The 16,021-nt window shown below is 33.5% G+C and overlaps 2 protein-coding genes across 2 annotated transcripts; one reads left to right on the forward strand and one right to left on the reverse strand.

Moving 5' to 3' along the window:
* Positions 1-1,896: 1,896 nt before the first annotated feature.
* LOC126695895 (probable metal-nicotianamine transporter YSL7) lies at positions 1,897-5,034 on the reverse strand. The gene is made up of 7 exons (XM_050392690.1): positions 4,818-5,034; positions 4,605-4,733; positions 4,306-4,472; positions 3,744-3,841; positions 3,523-3,657; positions 3,137-3,326; positions 1,897-2,976 (listed from the first exon to the last, which is right to left on the reverse strand). The coding sequence occupies exons 1-7, from the start codon at positions 5,032-5,034 to the stop codon at positions 1,897-1,899; spliced, it is 2,016 nt and encodes a 671-aa protein (XP_050248647.1).
* Positions 5,035-8,131: 3,097 nt separating this feature from the next.
* On the forward strand, positions 8,132-9,273 carry LOC126695896 (uncharacterized). The gene is made up of 2 exons (XM_050392691.1): positions 8,132-8,597; positions 8,882-9,273. The coding sequence occupies exons 1-2, from the start codon at positions 8,132-8,134 to the stop codon at positions 9,271-9,273; spliced, it is 858 nt and encodes a 285-aa protein (XP_050248648.1).
* The last annotated feature ends 6,748 nt before the right edge of the window (positions 9,274-16,021 follow it).

Here is a 16,021-nt window from a genome sequence, read left to right on the forward strand (position 1 = left end):
CAGTACTCTTGCTGCCTTGTATATATATATATATATATATATATATATTTATTTATTTATGCAGTGGCCTAATGCTATTGTATTGGTGGTTTAGAGTGGAGGGTTTGGATTTTTTCTGTTTGAAGATTTTGCTAATTTTGTATCCTTAGTTTGAGATAGCCGCACATTGACTTGTTGTCAATGCAAACTAATGATAGTTCTGTAAGGGAGGTTCCATTCTTCCTGAAGAATTTGTATTAGAGAAAATAAAGAAATCGTTTAAACTAATTTATGTAACAAGATAAATAAATAAAAAACTGTTTATACTTGGTCAATGGTCATGGAAAAACTAAAAACAAACTACTAATGCTACATGCACAAGCTATTTTATAAATTGTTGATTTGACAAATTCTTACTGGTTTTTATTTGGGCTTTACCACTAACATCACATTTTTACTTACCAATAATCATTCATCATTGTAAAATAGTTTGTGACTTTAGCATTTTCCAAAACAAATTAACAGAATAAACCTTGATCAATCTTATTCAAATATATTTCTTCGTAAATTAACTAACTGAATTTCTAATAGACCTAGTGTTCTGTTATTTAAAATTTTAAATGAGGTGGCCACATGTATACTAATAAATACAATAAAGAATCTAAATTGTAATATTGACTATTTCTATTTTACTTGAAAGAATTCCCTATAGGCATTAGTTTGTTAGATAATTTAATTTCTTGATTTTGTTTGCACAATAAAATTGGGTGCATCATTGCATACTAATTCCACGGCATTTTTGTTCTTTCTTGCCAATATATATATATAATTACTAAGCTTATTGGTCAATTTCAAAATTAATTAACCATTTTATTGCCTTGAATTGACAAATGGTAAAATAATATTTAAAATTTCTATTCAAAATATTGAACTTATTGCGAATTCCAAAATTTTTTATTCATTATTGAAATTTCATTTTGCAACCAAGAAGGAAAAAGTTGACTTTAAATTGGCTTAGAACTATCTTTTTCTATCCCATTACATGAAGATTAAAAAGACCATTTATGTGTAGCTTTAGTCACATGACTTTTTTAATGAATCATTCATGTAACTTATTTAAATAATATGCATGAATTATTTGATAAATCCATGTAATGAGTTTGAAAAAATAGCTCCAAATCAGTTTGGAGCCAAAACTTTGTCCCCCAAAAAATTCCCAAATGATAAAATTTGGAGAACCCATGGTTTAGGGATGGCAATGAGCTAGGTTTACACATTTGAGTAGATGTAGTCCCATTATAGTTTCTCAAGATATTGTGTCTGGACAAATGGATAGATCATGAGTAGTTAATAGTTATTGATTAGGACCTTAACTTTATTGCGTGTGGTGGGCTTTCTAATCTTTTTTAAATAAGTTAATAGTGGTGTGTTTGGATTCTACTTATTTTGCTAAAACTGAATTTTTTTTGCTAAAAGTACTGTAGATAAATGTAAAAATTAGCTAAATTAGTATAGTGGGATTCATGTATAATACCAAAAAGTGTAGTGGGGCCTATGAATAATAGCAAAAATAAATTAAATAGTAAAATAAGTTAGGAAAATTAATGGATTAACATGTTACTGAAATATTGAATAAATGTGCTGGGGTTTGCTCAAGGGAGGAGAATTGTATAGAAGTTAGCTTCAGACACTCTGATTAGCAAATCTTAATGCACATGGCTTTTAGGTACATAATTACAAGCATGGTACGACTGAACAAATGAAAAACCAAAAACAAAACAAAACAAAACAAATAGTAATAAAAAAGGAAGAGAAAAACAATACAAACAAAACAAAAATCTTCATGTGTGATGTAGGCGCATGACTGATTTTGCAAAAACTAGGACCAAGTTACTTTTAGCAAGCTCTATTCTTCTGCTACTCTTCCGATTGAGTCTTAAGAAACCTTACACAGGCTGGTGCCTTCCAATTAATCAAAAAGAATACTGAAACCAGCAAAGTCCAAAGCCCATCTCCACAAATCAAACCAGAACCAACTATGGGTATAAAAACATCAGCCTGAGACTTATTCTTAAACCTCCAGATCAAAGATACCAAGCCCCCCAGACAGAAATCAACAGCTATATAACTTCCGATAGTGATTGGTACGGCCATTATCAATGGAATGGGAACAAATGTCGCCCACTTCTTTGGCAAAACATCTCTGATTATGTTGATGATGATGCCTAGAGCAAAGGCACAATAGCAAAAAAGAAGGCAGTACTTTGGCAAGACTGAAGGTCCTTCAAGAGCAAATGATGCAATATCTCTAGTCGGGCCAGCAAAAGGTACAGGATAAGTTGAAAAATTGACCCCCAAATCAGGATATGTTACCTGGAAGTACCTAAAGATTAAAGGAGTGATAACGCAACCAACTGCAATCCCAGTGAATTTGCCAATGAGGATAGACTTTGGGGAAGACACAGTTAAGTAGCCAGTTTTGAAGTCTACCATAAGATCAGACGCAGAGGAAACAAAGTTTCCTATGACCCCATTAGCAGCTAGAGCAACAACAATACCACCTCGAGAGACTCCAGCCCAGCTTCCAAAGATGAAAATGGCTATCTTACCCACATTGGCAGTTACTATAGTCATGTCAGTAGTCCCTTGTGCATGTATTTTACTGAAAGCAAAGAGTGGACACAATATGTACATGACCACAACGTAGTACCATTTGACCTGAGGAAAGATTATTGGAACAACTATTATGGAAACAAGCATCAGTGCAGCACAGACAGCGAATGAATATTTTGTTGAAATTTTGTCATCGAGGAAGTTTTGGGTCCTGAACTGCTCATCAATTTCCAAGGCTGAGCTTCCAGCAGTGGAATGTTGATCAGCAACTGGAAGAGCAGTAGTAGTGTCTTTGTCCTGGAGTTTGCGGTACAATCCAATGATAATAAGTTTCAAGATTTGGTAGACGCTATCACCAAGAATCATCGATGTAGAAACTAAGGACTACACACACACACACACACACACACAAAATGAGTATCAGTCTCCATATTGATAAATATATAAAGGAATGAAGCTTGCATGCCATATGCGCAGTACAATTACAAATGATGATATATATAATATACATATATAAAGTTGTAAGAATAGAGGAAGACATTACTTTGTAAGCACCGTAGCCATGGAAGCTCTCAACATTGGCATCTTCAGTATACCACTCTCCATTTTTCTTCGTTATCTCTGGTAACAAGTAGGCGTACCCTAATATTGCTCCAAGCAATATTGATATGATTGTGTTGTATGGGCACATCATGCCAACTCCAACATATGTACCCGCCCAATCCCAATAGAAGCTGCATGTTATTGCCAACAAAAAGAGTAATATATATATTAGCCATGCATATATCATGAATTATAAATAAATAAATAAATAAATAAATAAAGTGTCCATATATTGTTGACACTCTTGTATAAACTGGTTTATCATGGAAGAAGCAATGAAGAGTGAAGAAGACATCAATAAGGTCATGGCGTCAACTTTTTACGTACCCGGCGTCTGATGCTTTGAAACCAAGTAAGGGAAAGAAACTAAAGCCACAGTTACTCCCACCAGTAAACAGCCACGTGACACCACTCCAAATGAAACTAAAAGAGAAGAACTTGCCAAATGTTGTCACTTGTTTCCTACAATTCAATTAGTACAGAAACAATGAGAACCCTTTTATGCATAAAATATATTACCTGTGAGAGAGAGAGAGAGGGAGCAATACCTTGCGAACTTGGTCTTAAGAGGAGCTTGGATGGAGTTGATAAGGTAACCAATTGACTGCCCACTAGGGAACAACCATTTATAGTCTACGATAATAACCTGAAAACCAACAGTAATACATACAAAATTGAAATCTTAAACGGTCTTAACCAAACACACCCTAAATTAAGATATGGTTAAATTAATAAAGTAAATACATTGATGATAGTCAAAGGTCAGTAAGTTTGTAGTAATAGGAAAAGAAAATGAGAGAGAATATAAAATAAATATTAGGTTTAAAATTGCAAATATACACGCAATTTTTGGGAAAAAAAATGCATACAAAATGCAGAAACTCCTCATTTTGTGGGGGTCTAAGAAAGATAATTGAAATTATAGAGAGTGATTTCAAGAGACTGAATATTATTTTGTGCATCTAAAATAAAATTCTAACAAACATTATGAACAACCTATAATTAGTTTTTATTTAGAGAAGTATAACACTTTTACAACAATTGATAAGTTGTTGCTATAAAAATAAATAAAAAAGAAAAGGAAAGAAGTAATTAGTTTGTAAGACTTACCTTTCGGAAAGGCACTATAAAGAAGAGGCCTACTAAAGATGTAGTAAGATAAAAGGCCAAAAGCCAGCCAACACTTGGGTTCTTAATGTTTGGCTTATCATCAATTACTGGATCTCTTTGCTTTGCAGTAGTAAGGGACATTCCAAAAATGTAGCTTGCCAAGCCCCCTGTGTGTTCAAATAAATTATCAGAATTCATTTTTAACAAAATCAACCATAACATACACACATATCAAACTAGCAATGTACAAATAATAGTATCTCTAAGTGTTCCATTGCTTGAAAATTGAACATACGTACCAGAAGAAATAACACCAGTGATTCCAAGGACTGTAGCTTGAATCAAGGTATTCTCTTGCCTAGTGAAAGGTGGGCCTAAAATCCCACATTTATCAATGATCAAGATCCAAGCTTTGATGCAGGAGAACCCTACAATCCCAGCATACATGTTTACAGGATTAACTAGTCCGTTAAAAAAACTTTGCTTCATCGCCAAGGCAGTGAACAAAGTACCCAAAACAATGCTCACTACAAAAGCTCTTATAGTCAACTGATTCCTCCATGTGGGAATTGCCTTCTCCTTGTAAATCAATTCAATTGAAGGCAGGTCATTCCCTTTACCATTTCCTTGGCTGACATCTCTCTCCAACCTTTTATATGGAGCCTGTGTATTTTCAATTTCCATTGAGTGATGATTCTCAAACTCACTCGGCTCGGTATTTGGCTGCATTGGGCGGTGGTGCTGTTGGAGTTTTTTGAGTTGCTAACTATGGTTTGAGCTGCCTGTCATATGAGGATCCAGTCTTGCAGCCTTATATATTTATGCAGTGGCCTAATGCTGTTGCATTGGTGGTTTAGAGTGGAGGGTTTGGAAATTTTCTGTTTGAAGATTTTACTAATTTTGTATGCTTATATTGAGATAGCCGCACATTGATTTGTTGCCAATACAAACTAATGATAGTTCTCTAAGGTAGGTTACATTCTTCCTGGAGAAATTGTATTATAGAAAATAAAGAAATCTTTTAAACTAATTTATGCAATATGATTGAAAAAAAAAAAAAAAAACTGTTTATACTTGGTCAAGGGTCATGGCAAAACTAAAAACAAACGACTAATGCTATACGCACAAACTATTTTACAACATTTTTACAAACTGTTGATTTGGCAAAATCTTAGTGGTCTTCATCTTGGTTTACCACTAACATCACATTTTTACTTACCAATAATCACTAATCACATTAGCAGTTTGTAACTTTAACATTTTTTAAAACAAATTAAAAAAATGTACCTTGATCAATTTTATTGAAATACATTTCTTCGTAAATTAACTAACTGAATTCAAGATAGATGTATGAACAACTTTACAGCATATATAGATACGTATAAACTATACAAAAGCCTTGTTTAAAATCTACAGTGAGAGGAACTAGGATCCTCACCATAGATCTAGTGTCCTGTTATTTAAAACTTTAAATAAGGTGACAACTTGTCTACTAATAGATACAATAAAAAAAAAAAAAAATGAATTGTAAAATTGACTATTCCTTTTTCACTTGAAATGGATATAATTTCCTATAGGTATTAGTTTGTTAAATAATTTAAATTCTTGATCTTGTTAGCACAATAACATTAGGTGCATCATTGCATACTAATTCCACAGCATTTTTGTTCTTTCTAGGAAAAAAAAAAAAAAAAAAAAAACACACTAAGCTTATCGGTCAATTTCAAAATTTATTAACCTTTTTGCTGCCTTGAATTTACAAATGATATAATAATATTTAACATTTCTATTCAAAATATTGAACTTATTGCAAATTCCAAAATTTTTTATTCATCACTGAATTTTCATTGTGCAACCAAGAATGAAAAAGATTTAGCTTCAAACTGATTTAAAACAATTTATCTCCAACCCATTACGTGATAATTAAAAAGATCATCTATGTATAATTTTAGTCACGTGATTTTTTTAATGAATTATACATGTGACTTATATAAATAATATATATATATATATATATATATTTATAAATCCACGTAATGAGTTTGGAAAAATAGCTACAAATTAGTTTGGAGCCAAAATTTTGTCCCCCCAAAAAATTCACAAATGATAAAATTTGGAGAAGCATGGATTTAGGGATGACAACAAGTTAGGTTTACACATTTGAGCAAATGTAGTCTCATTATAGTTTATAAAAATATTATGTATGGACAAAGGATAGATCATGAGTAGTTAATAGTTATTGATTAAGACCTAACTTTATTGTGAGCAATGGGCTTTCTAACTTGACCATACTCTAATAGTAAGGGTTTAGAATTTAAAAAAAAAAAAAAAATCCCTCTAGGGTTTGATAAGGGGTTTTAATATATTTAAATACTCAAATTTGACTCAATTATGCATTTAAATTACTAAAATGTTAATTATATCTAATACATACTAAGGTTTCAAAAATTTAGGTGATCTTTTAGTTTCTAAATGTTTTTTGGATTTTTTTTATAAAAAAGATGGTTTAGTAATATATACTCACTAAATACTTCCCACTCCAACACCTCAAGCTCAAACTAAGTCTCCCCCATCTGCTATGCACTTAGTGCATGGGGGAAGTACTATCTAGACTAATGATATAAGCATTTAAAATGAGATAGTAATTTTTTCACTCTTTTTTTAGTGGTTTGAACATTATTAATTGTCATGACAATTGAGTACTTACCGTGAGTTTAAATCTCTCCTCCATCAACTATTGAATTTAATTTTTTTTTTAAATAAAAAAAAAATTAGGCTTACTTGACCCGACCTAAATGCATTTGACCCAACTCGATCATGGAAATATACATGGGACAAGTTTTGGATGGATTTTGTTTTCCAAATATAATATGTAAAACTAGTGTACAATCTGCACTATGTGTTGGGTATGTTTTTAAAATTTAAAAGGAAACTAATTTTATTAAATGGTGGGTGCCACCTAGATTGCTATTGACCAAAATTAGTGGATGTGGTTGGAGAGAATTAAACTCACCAACCCTACCATCAGCTTTACCCCATAACCCACGGCCTTCTCTCTTTATTCACAAACAAAATCAGCCCCTCCAAAATATCAATACTTTCCTTTCTCACTTTCACTCGCATTAACCAATTCAAATCTCTAGCAAATATTCCTATAATACTAGCAGATGTTGAAGGAAATGAAAGGGATAATTATGAAGTGCTAATATCACGACAGATTCTTAAATTTTGTGTTGGGTTTTGGCAACTCTTTTGCTGAAAGTATTCCATTGGCTTTTCTATATAACCAAAAGGCCATTCCTCTTCCAAATCAGTGAGAAGCAGGAAAAAAAAAAGAGTTAATCTAATATACTATTTCCTCTATCTTTCTTCAATCTTTATATTGGGCATCCAATGACAAGTTCAAAATTCTGTTTGTGAGTGCACATTAATAGAACTGCCATTGTATTTTGGAGAGCGACTGCCTAAGCCATTTGCACTGACGAAGTCATCCCAGTGGGGGCGAAATCGCTTCTTTAGGACAGTGGATTAAGTTCCTTGCCTCGGCTCAAATCGATAAGTTTATATCTCTCTACATTCTCATCTTATATCTCTAATCTACTTTGTATTTGTTAATTAATTTGGGCAATTTTCAAACCTTATTTCCAACAATCTAAGGAAGTGATTTTTGCTCTTATTAATTAACAAAATGTCTATTGTTTTGGATATGTCAAAACTTGAGCCTTTTGATGGAAATCACTATTAGAGGTGGTTTGAACATATGTTATTCTATTTGGAAGTAATCCATGTGAATTATGTGTTGTTTGATGATTGTGTCCCTGTTAATATGCCTGAACCTGCACGTTCTACATCTGCTTTGATTTATGAAAAGGATAATCACATATGTCGTGGTCATATTTTGCATTATTTGTCAAACTCTTTATTTGATATTTACTACTTTTACAAGTCTGCGAAAGAAATTTGGGAAACTTTGAGAAAGAAATATTCAATTAAAGATGCTGGACCTAAGAAATATGTGGTGGGTAGGTTTCTAGACTATAAGATGAGTGATGACAAACCCATCATGGAACAAGTCCATGAGTATCAAAATATTGTTCTTGAAATTCTTGCTGAAGGAATAGTCATTGATGATGCATTCCAAGCAGTTACTCTTATTGAAAAGTTGTCACCCTCATGGAAAGAATACAAAAATTATTGGAAACATAAGAAGCGTGATATGTCTTTAGAAGACTTAATTGTCCACATTCGAATTGAGGAATCAAACCGGGAAAAGGACAAAAACGACTTGGCAAGTGTATTCTCTTCTAAGGCCAATTTGGTTGAACGAAAACAACCTGGAAAAACTAAAAACTTATGGAAATAGGCTAATGGGAAGGCCCTAATAAGAAATTTGGGAAAAATGACAACAAATTTAAAAATTATGATGGGATCCATAAACAGAAAAGGGGACCATGCTTTGTGTGTGGCAAAGTTGGGCATAATGCAGCCCAATGTAAGTTTAGGAAATGAAATCCTCTTCACTTTAAACCCCAAGCAAACTTGACTGAGTCAGAGATTATAGTTGCTATTGTTTCAGAGGTTAATCTTGTCAACAACCTTTCTGAATGGGTGTTAGATATTGGGGCCACTAGGCATATGTATACCAACAGAAACTTGTTTGCAGAATATGAGGAAGTAAATGATGGTGAAAATGTCTTCCTAGGTGATGCACGCATTGCTAAGGTAGTGGGTAAAGGAAAAGTTGTTCTCAAATTGACATTTGGAAAAGGTCTTGCTCTTAATGCTATCCTTCATGTTCCTGACATGCGTAGAAACTTAGTATCTGGGTTCTTGCTCAATAAAGTAGGACTAAATCTTGCATTTAAATCTAACAAGCTTGTCCTTAGTCACAATGGGGATTTTGTGGGCAAGGGTTTCTGTCATAGGGGCTTATTTATACTTGATGCTGATTGTGAGAACATGAAATAAGTACTTGATGCTAATTGTGAGAACATGAAATAAGTCCAGTACTTCTTTTGCTTATTTGTACTTGACTCTGATTATGAGAACATGGAATAAAGCTAGTACTTCTTTTGACTATATTGTTGAGTAGTACTTCTTTTTAAGTCTTTGGGCATTTGGCATGGTGGAATGAAACAAATGAGTTCAACTCCAACTTAATTAATTAAGAGTACTTGGAAGGTGAAATATGTGTAGAGGAAAAACACTTTAAAAACTTTCAAAAGGTTGAAAGGAGTCTTGGACCGTTAGAAGTCATCCTTAGTGGCTTTAAATAAAAAAATATAATAAAAAATTTTGGATTACAACAAGCTCTTAACAATGGCATAAAAAGCTTAATAAAGCTTTGGTTTCTGATAGAATTGTTGTAAACAAACTTGATAGATGTATGAATAAAAAATAAAAATAAAAACTTTTTGGTGATAGTGATGTTTTCATGTGCCTATATGTGGATGACATGCTATTTTGAGAGTTGATATGAATTACTAAAGACCTTTCATTCTTTGATATGAAAAAACCTTGTACAGATAGATGTAACTTTGAATAAAAGGAAAAATAATAATAAAATTGGGAATTTTCTATTGCACAATCTGAGCATGCTAAATTATTGGTGGTGTGATACTTTTAATAAACTGTACACATCCTAACATTGCATATGTTGTTGGTAAAACCTTGTAGATATCTTGCCTATGAACATTTTAATGCTCCAACTCGTCTCTTAAGATATATGAAGGGCACCATGAACTTGGGCCTTACATCTACAGGGTGTTCGACAATATTAGAAGATTGTTGTGATACAAATTGGATATCAAATGATGATAAGACCCACTCCACTAGTGGCTATGTCTTTGCCCTAGGTGAGGGAGCTATACTTTGTAAGTCTTCTAAACAAACATGTGATGCTTGATCAACTATGGAATTTGAGTCTGTTACCTTAGAAAAGGCAAGTATTAAAGTTGAGATATCTACTTGCTGAAATATTAATATCATCATATTATTGTATTTTGATTTACAAGCTATAAATATGTGTGGAAAAATTAAGCTTTATAATGGGAAGAAGAGGCATATGTGCCTAAGGCACAACATAGTGTGCCAACTTATAAGTAATAGTGTAATCGCCATGGAGTTTGTGTGGTTAGAAAAGAATTTGCAGATCCTCTTACCAAAAGGGATAACTAGACAATTAGTCTATGATATATCGAGGGGGATGAGACCTAAGCCCATTGAGTGAATCACCCATGATGACAGCCCAACCTTTGTTTAAAAGGTTCAATGGTCATTATGGAGAGATTCAAGATTGCACTATCAGTGAGAATGAGATCTCATTGTCCCTTCCTATGGTGTAGATAGTGCTCACTACCAAACTAATGAGGTTGAGTTCTATAACTCTTAATGAATTCATAGCCTTTAAGGGTGGTGTGTGGTAGTACACCTTGATGAATTCACCTATGTGAGTATGGAGGTGGGGCCACCTCCTATGAGAGTGAGGACAAACTCTCTATAGAACTCATGAAAATCCAGGTAGGGTGCATGGCCGAAACGCACCAAATCGAGAACTTGTCAAAGGATTCACAAGAAAAAGGTGTTTATATTCAGCAGTTTATGAATCTGGTTTAAGATCTTGTATCACCAAGAATTTGTACTCTAAAATATAAAAACCAAGTGTTGATTCAAGTCCACAAGACATTAGCACTAATTCATCTTGTGACTGCCCATTTCTTACTCTATAAAATAACTAAAATTTCAAAACATGTGGGGGATTGTTGGGTATGTTTTTAAAATTTAAAAGGAAATTAATTTTATTAAATGGTGGGTGCCACCTGGATTGCTATTGACCAAAATTAGTGGATGTGGTTGGAGAGAATTAAACTCGCCAACCCCACCATCAGCTTTACCCCATAACCCACGGCCTTCTCTCTTTATTCACAAACAAAATCAGCCCCTCCAAAATATCAGTACTTTCCTTTCTCACTTTAACTTATCTCGCATTAACCAATTCAAATCTCTAGCAAATATTCCTATAGGAAATCAAAGGGATAATTATGGAGTTCTTATATCACAGCAGATTCTTAAATTTTGTGTTGGGTTTTGTCAACTCTTTTGCTAAAAGTATTCCATTGGCTCTTCGATATAACCAAAAGGCCATTCCTCTTTCAAACCGGTTAGAAGCAGGAAAAAAAAAATTAGAGTTCATCTAATACACTATTTCCTCTATCTTTCTTCAATCTTTATATTGAGCATCAATGACAAGTTCAAAATTCTATATGTGAGTGCACATTAACAGAACTGCTATTGTATCCAGGAAAGCGACCGCCTGAGCCATTTGCACCGATGAAGTCATTCCAGTGGGGGTGAAATCACTTCTTTAGGACATCGGATAAAGTTCCGTGCCTCAGCTCAAATTGATAAGTTTATATCTCTTTACACTCTCATCTTATATCTCTAATCTGCTTTGTATTTGTTAATTAATTTGGGCAATGGCAATTTTCAAACCTTATTTCCAACACTATGGGCGAATGCCTTTTATTTTTGGTAAGAATATTGACTACATATTTTCTCAAGAAAACTAGCATGTATTTACTCAGGAATGGTCTAAAGATCAACTTCATTCACAGGTGCTTGAAAAATGGAAGGAACATTTGTGAGGCCGAAATGCATAACTAAGATTAGGATTAAGGCTCTTTTAATGATTTCCTTCTTTTAAAATGGCCTATCAATACTAGTGGAGGCAAACTCATTCAATTGAGCGAGCTTGCATGCCTAACACTTTTCCATCTCGTACCCTACCTCCATACCCAATGTCTAGTGCATAGGGACTCAAGTTGGTTCCTGAATATAAATCAAGTGGCAACTTCGAACCCTCTGCCTCTACATAGGGACTCAAGTGGTAGGGTGTCTCGTACCCCCCTTTGGTCCACTGTTTTGTCCTTGCTTGCATGGCTTGGTGAAGGTGTCCCTAGTCCTAAAAGAATCTCCTGTGTCTATGAGAGTTTGGAAATACTTTAAATACTAGTTGGTCTTTGTAGTAATTTAATACCCAAAGATCTTCTGCCCGAAATTTAGGAAAATTGGCTTCATGGACTATGGGACTTGGATCACAGTCCTATTGGCCTCTAATTCAATTGCTTCTTAATCTTAGACTCCATGATTTTTTGTGAGTACCGCTAAGGATGCTATGTCATTCATCTATGTGCAATTTCATAGCAGATAATTTTTGGTGTATAAAGTATAAAACGAATTTACGTATTGGTGTTAAATTCTATCTTCTTAAACTCAATCTACTTGCTATAAACAGGCTTGTGTGTGATGCATCATTTGTCACAATTCGATGATATGTTTGACTATAAGGGGTGGACATTCACCTTCATTAGGGTGGCAAAAATGAACCAAAACCCATTAACGCGTCCATGATCCACCTATATTCTAAGTAAATCTTAACCACCCAATTAAGGAAAAATTGGTTAAATAGGTAAAGATTTATTGGGTGCCCGTGGGTATTAATGGGTAAATTAGTTGGATACCCATCTTTTTTCACCTATGCTAATATTAGTTTTAAAAAAATAAATAACTAAATAAATAAAACTCATGAAATCCAACATTTACATATCTAAACATAAGAGATTGACAATTTTTTAGAAAAATTTTATAACAGGAGATTGACAATTTTGAACAAGAATGAGAGAATTTTGTTGATCTAAATTTGTATATTTACATATTTACAACCAAATCTAAATAGTCCCTTAGTGATTTTCACAATTAAATTGTACTCAGAGAGATTTGGGTGGAACTTGGTGGCACTTCCCTCGATGAGGCCTTGAAGGCGGAGCTTGGTGGCGCTGTCTTCAATCCTTCATCAGATCAATAAAATCTATATCTCCTCCTTCAAGCTCCTCCCTCTCCTCCTTCAACCACTTCACCTTCAACTCCAATGACTTGTACATAAAATTTAAAATAACAACAAAACTCTCATACTTTCGATGCCTAGATCTTCAATGGAAATGAAAAAAGAAAATTATCCAATTACTAAAATTACATAATTGGCCTGGGAGGAGGAGCCTAATGTACTCATGAGTTTAATGGTGGTGGTTAACGTGGTCAATGGAAAAAATTTTGGACATTAGAAATCAAAAGTGTATAAAAAACTTGAGAAAAATACAAATACTAAAAGAGAGTGGCTTAACAAAGGAGAAAGAGGAAATGAAGCTAAAAAGTGAAAAATTGAAAGTGTATCGAGAATTAATCTAACAGGGCCTTGTTTGGTTCCGGAAAAAGTGTGGGATAAATCTATATTTCCAATACTTTCTTTATGATTGTATCTCATTGGTTTCGTAAAATTACTGAGGTATCCCAATTTTAGGTTTACAAATTATTACCACTAAAATCTGAATCTATGAGATTAAATGGGTTGGGTAAGGTTTATATACTATATATTTAAATTGGTAATAGATAGATAAATGGGAAATTTTGTAATTATATACTTAACTTATTTATGATCTAATTCGAAACTCATCCAATCTAGCCAACCCAACCAATTGCCACCTCTGATAGACAAACATGAGTCTCCAAATTAAAACTTTATTAGAACTAGTCGCTAATCTGTGTGATGCATGAGGAAGCTATTGAATGTAATATTCAAAAGATAATATCATGCACTTGAAAAGTTGTCAAATTAAACAATGTTAAGGATACAATCTTTTTCACACTTTGCAAAGGTAAAAAGTTGTGATCGGAGAAATATCAAATTCATGTAAAGCTACCACTAACATTACTTCTCTTATGCACCAATCACAAGTTCAGAAGTTTTATATCTTGAAACTTATTGATTGATTTATGTCTACTGCAGCAACTATGCTCAAAAGGAAAACAAATAAACGACAATTCATCCTCATGTTCTCCAAAACAAAAATCACATATAGAACTTGTCGCATAGCATAACACGCAAGCTGTAGTATCATAATAGGTCCAAAGTGATCTTTTGCCACATAGCATTTAGTCCACACTAGCACTTTCCATGACCCGAATGCCTTAAATGACCCCCCTCACATTCTTCTCATATTCCTCCTCTCATTCTCACTCTCCCTTTCTCTTAGGACACATTTATTATAGTTCACAATATTGAAATTGATTCTATCATTAGTGATGGCTTCCATTGCTTCAATGTTTGCACTGCCCATGATCTTTATGTCCTAGCAATCATCATTAGCCTTAGCATTCTTCAAAGTTCTCTAAATAGTTATCATTCAATATTGTTTTTCAAGCCCAATTAGAAATTGTGCAGAGATTTATCATTCAAGGTTATCTCAACAACTATAGCTTATCACATTCCTTTTGATATATATTGAAGTTATAAATTAATCTAGTTCATCCCCCACCCCTACCATATAAATGAAGCAGCCTAAACTTTATCAATATACCAGCTACCTATTTAGTCTCAATGCCTCTCCGTACCCAAAACCTACTACTTTCCCTCACCATACCTAATTCTATCCCCATTTAATATCTATAAACATGTGTGATTTCCCTTAACCTGAGACCTGCAATTTTTAGATTGCAAATGTAGCAACCTTAACCTATAACTCCAATTAAACCTTATCCTTGTTTATTACCCTAACACATAGCATTAAATCCATCTATTTTCTTCTCCACATCCAAACCTATATTGGTTATTGACCCAAAACACCTGCTGCAAAATTTGTCTAAAAATTCTAAAACTTAAGAGTAAAATCACTATAACAACATAAAAAATTAAGTAAAGAACCATTCCTGAGAGACGCATTTGGCTTACCCTTTTTTGAATAATGAAGACATTAGAGGATTGGACAAAGTCTACAAATTAGGCTTAGATATATTTACTGTGCAACACCTTTGAATTGTAGAGGAAAATTATAATATTAAACTTAAATTTGGCTTACATGACAGTTAACTAGCAACATCCTAAATTTAACTAATAAGTCAAATAACCACTAGACATCATTGAAACAATATCAATTCTAAAACAATCTACCAATCAATTAAATAGCCATACAAATTTAATTAAAGAAAAATCCATATACAAAACACAACCACAACAGAATCATAACCATAAGCAATAATTTAAGAATACCAAAACAAATACTAACCGTATAAGTTGTTCAAAAACCAACAACCACATTTAAATTGTGAGCAAAAAAATAAACAATGAATCAAAGTGCACCTACAAAACATTAAGAAACCTCTCAAATTCCATAGTGGAGGAATTTATGAAAATCAAATAGTGGAAGAAAGATTCGTCAAAAATAAATCAAGAACCTACAACAATGGTTGAAGCAAAGGAAACCTAGAGGGAAAAATTGGAAAATAACGCCAATTCTCAAACAATTTCGTTAGTTAGCAATGTTTCCAAACTATTTAGGAAACTAACATCTCGAGTCTAAGGAAATCGATTTTGCTCTTAGAACTCGACCCTAACTGACTCAATTTCTTTGAGAACTTGAGCCTAAGAAAGACGGTTTTTGCGTTCTGCAAATCCTTCTTCTTCCTTTATTTTTCTTCGATCTGCGAGTTCTTCTTCTTACTTCATTTTTCTTTCTTGAAGGACCAGATCAAAGATTCAGAAAAATGCATAAAACCCAATGTCCGAGTTCAGAGAGCAGAGGTTGTTGTCTGGGTTCAATACAAATCGTGGGTTGCTTCGCCTGGAGCTTCGCTGCTGCTACCTCCTCAAACCTTCGTCGTCGCT

Source organism: Quercus robur, chromosome 8 (genome assembly GCF_932294415.1).
Source record: "Quercus robur chromosome 8, dhQueRobu3.1, whole genome shotgun sequence".
Classification (NCBI taxonomy): domain Eukaryota; kingdom Viridiplantae; phylum Streptophyta; class Magnoliopsida; order Fagales; family Fagaceae; genus Quercus; species Quercus robur.

Coding starts and splice junctions, on each gene's coding strand:
- LOC126695895 (XM_050392690.1), bottom strand. CDS start 5,034: ATGCAGCCAAATACCGAGCCGAGTGAGTTTGAGAATCATCACTCAATG. Junction 3,842..4,305: donor TTATAGTGCCTTTCCGAAAG/GTAAGTCTTACA, acceptor GTTGGTTTTCAG/GTTATTATCGTAGACTATAA. Junction 2,977..3,136: donor ATGGCTACGGTGCTTACAAA/GTAATGTCTTCC, acceptor GTGTGTGTGTAG/TCCTTAGTTTCTACATCGAT.
- LOC126695896 (XM_050392691.1), top strand. CDS start 8,132: ATGCCTGAACCTGCACGTTCTACATCTGCTTTGATTTATGAAAAGGAT. Junction 8,598..8,881: donor GGACAAAAACGACTTGGCAA/GTGTATTCTCTT, acceptor CTATTGTTTCAG/AGGTTAATCTTGTCAACAAC.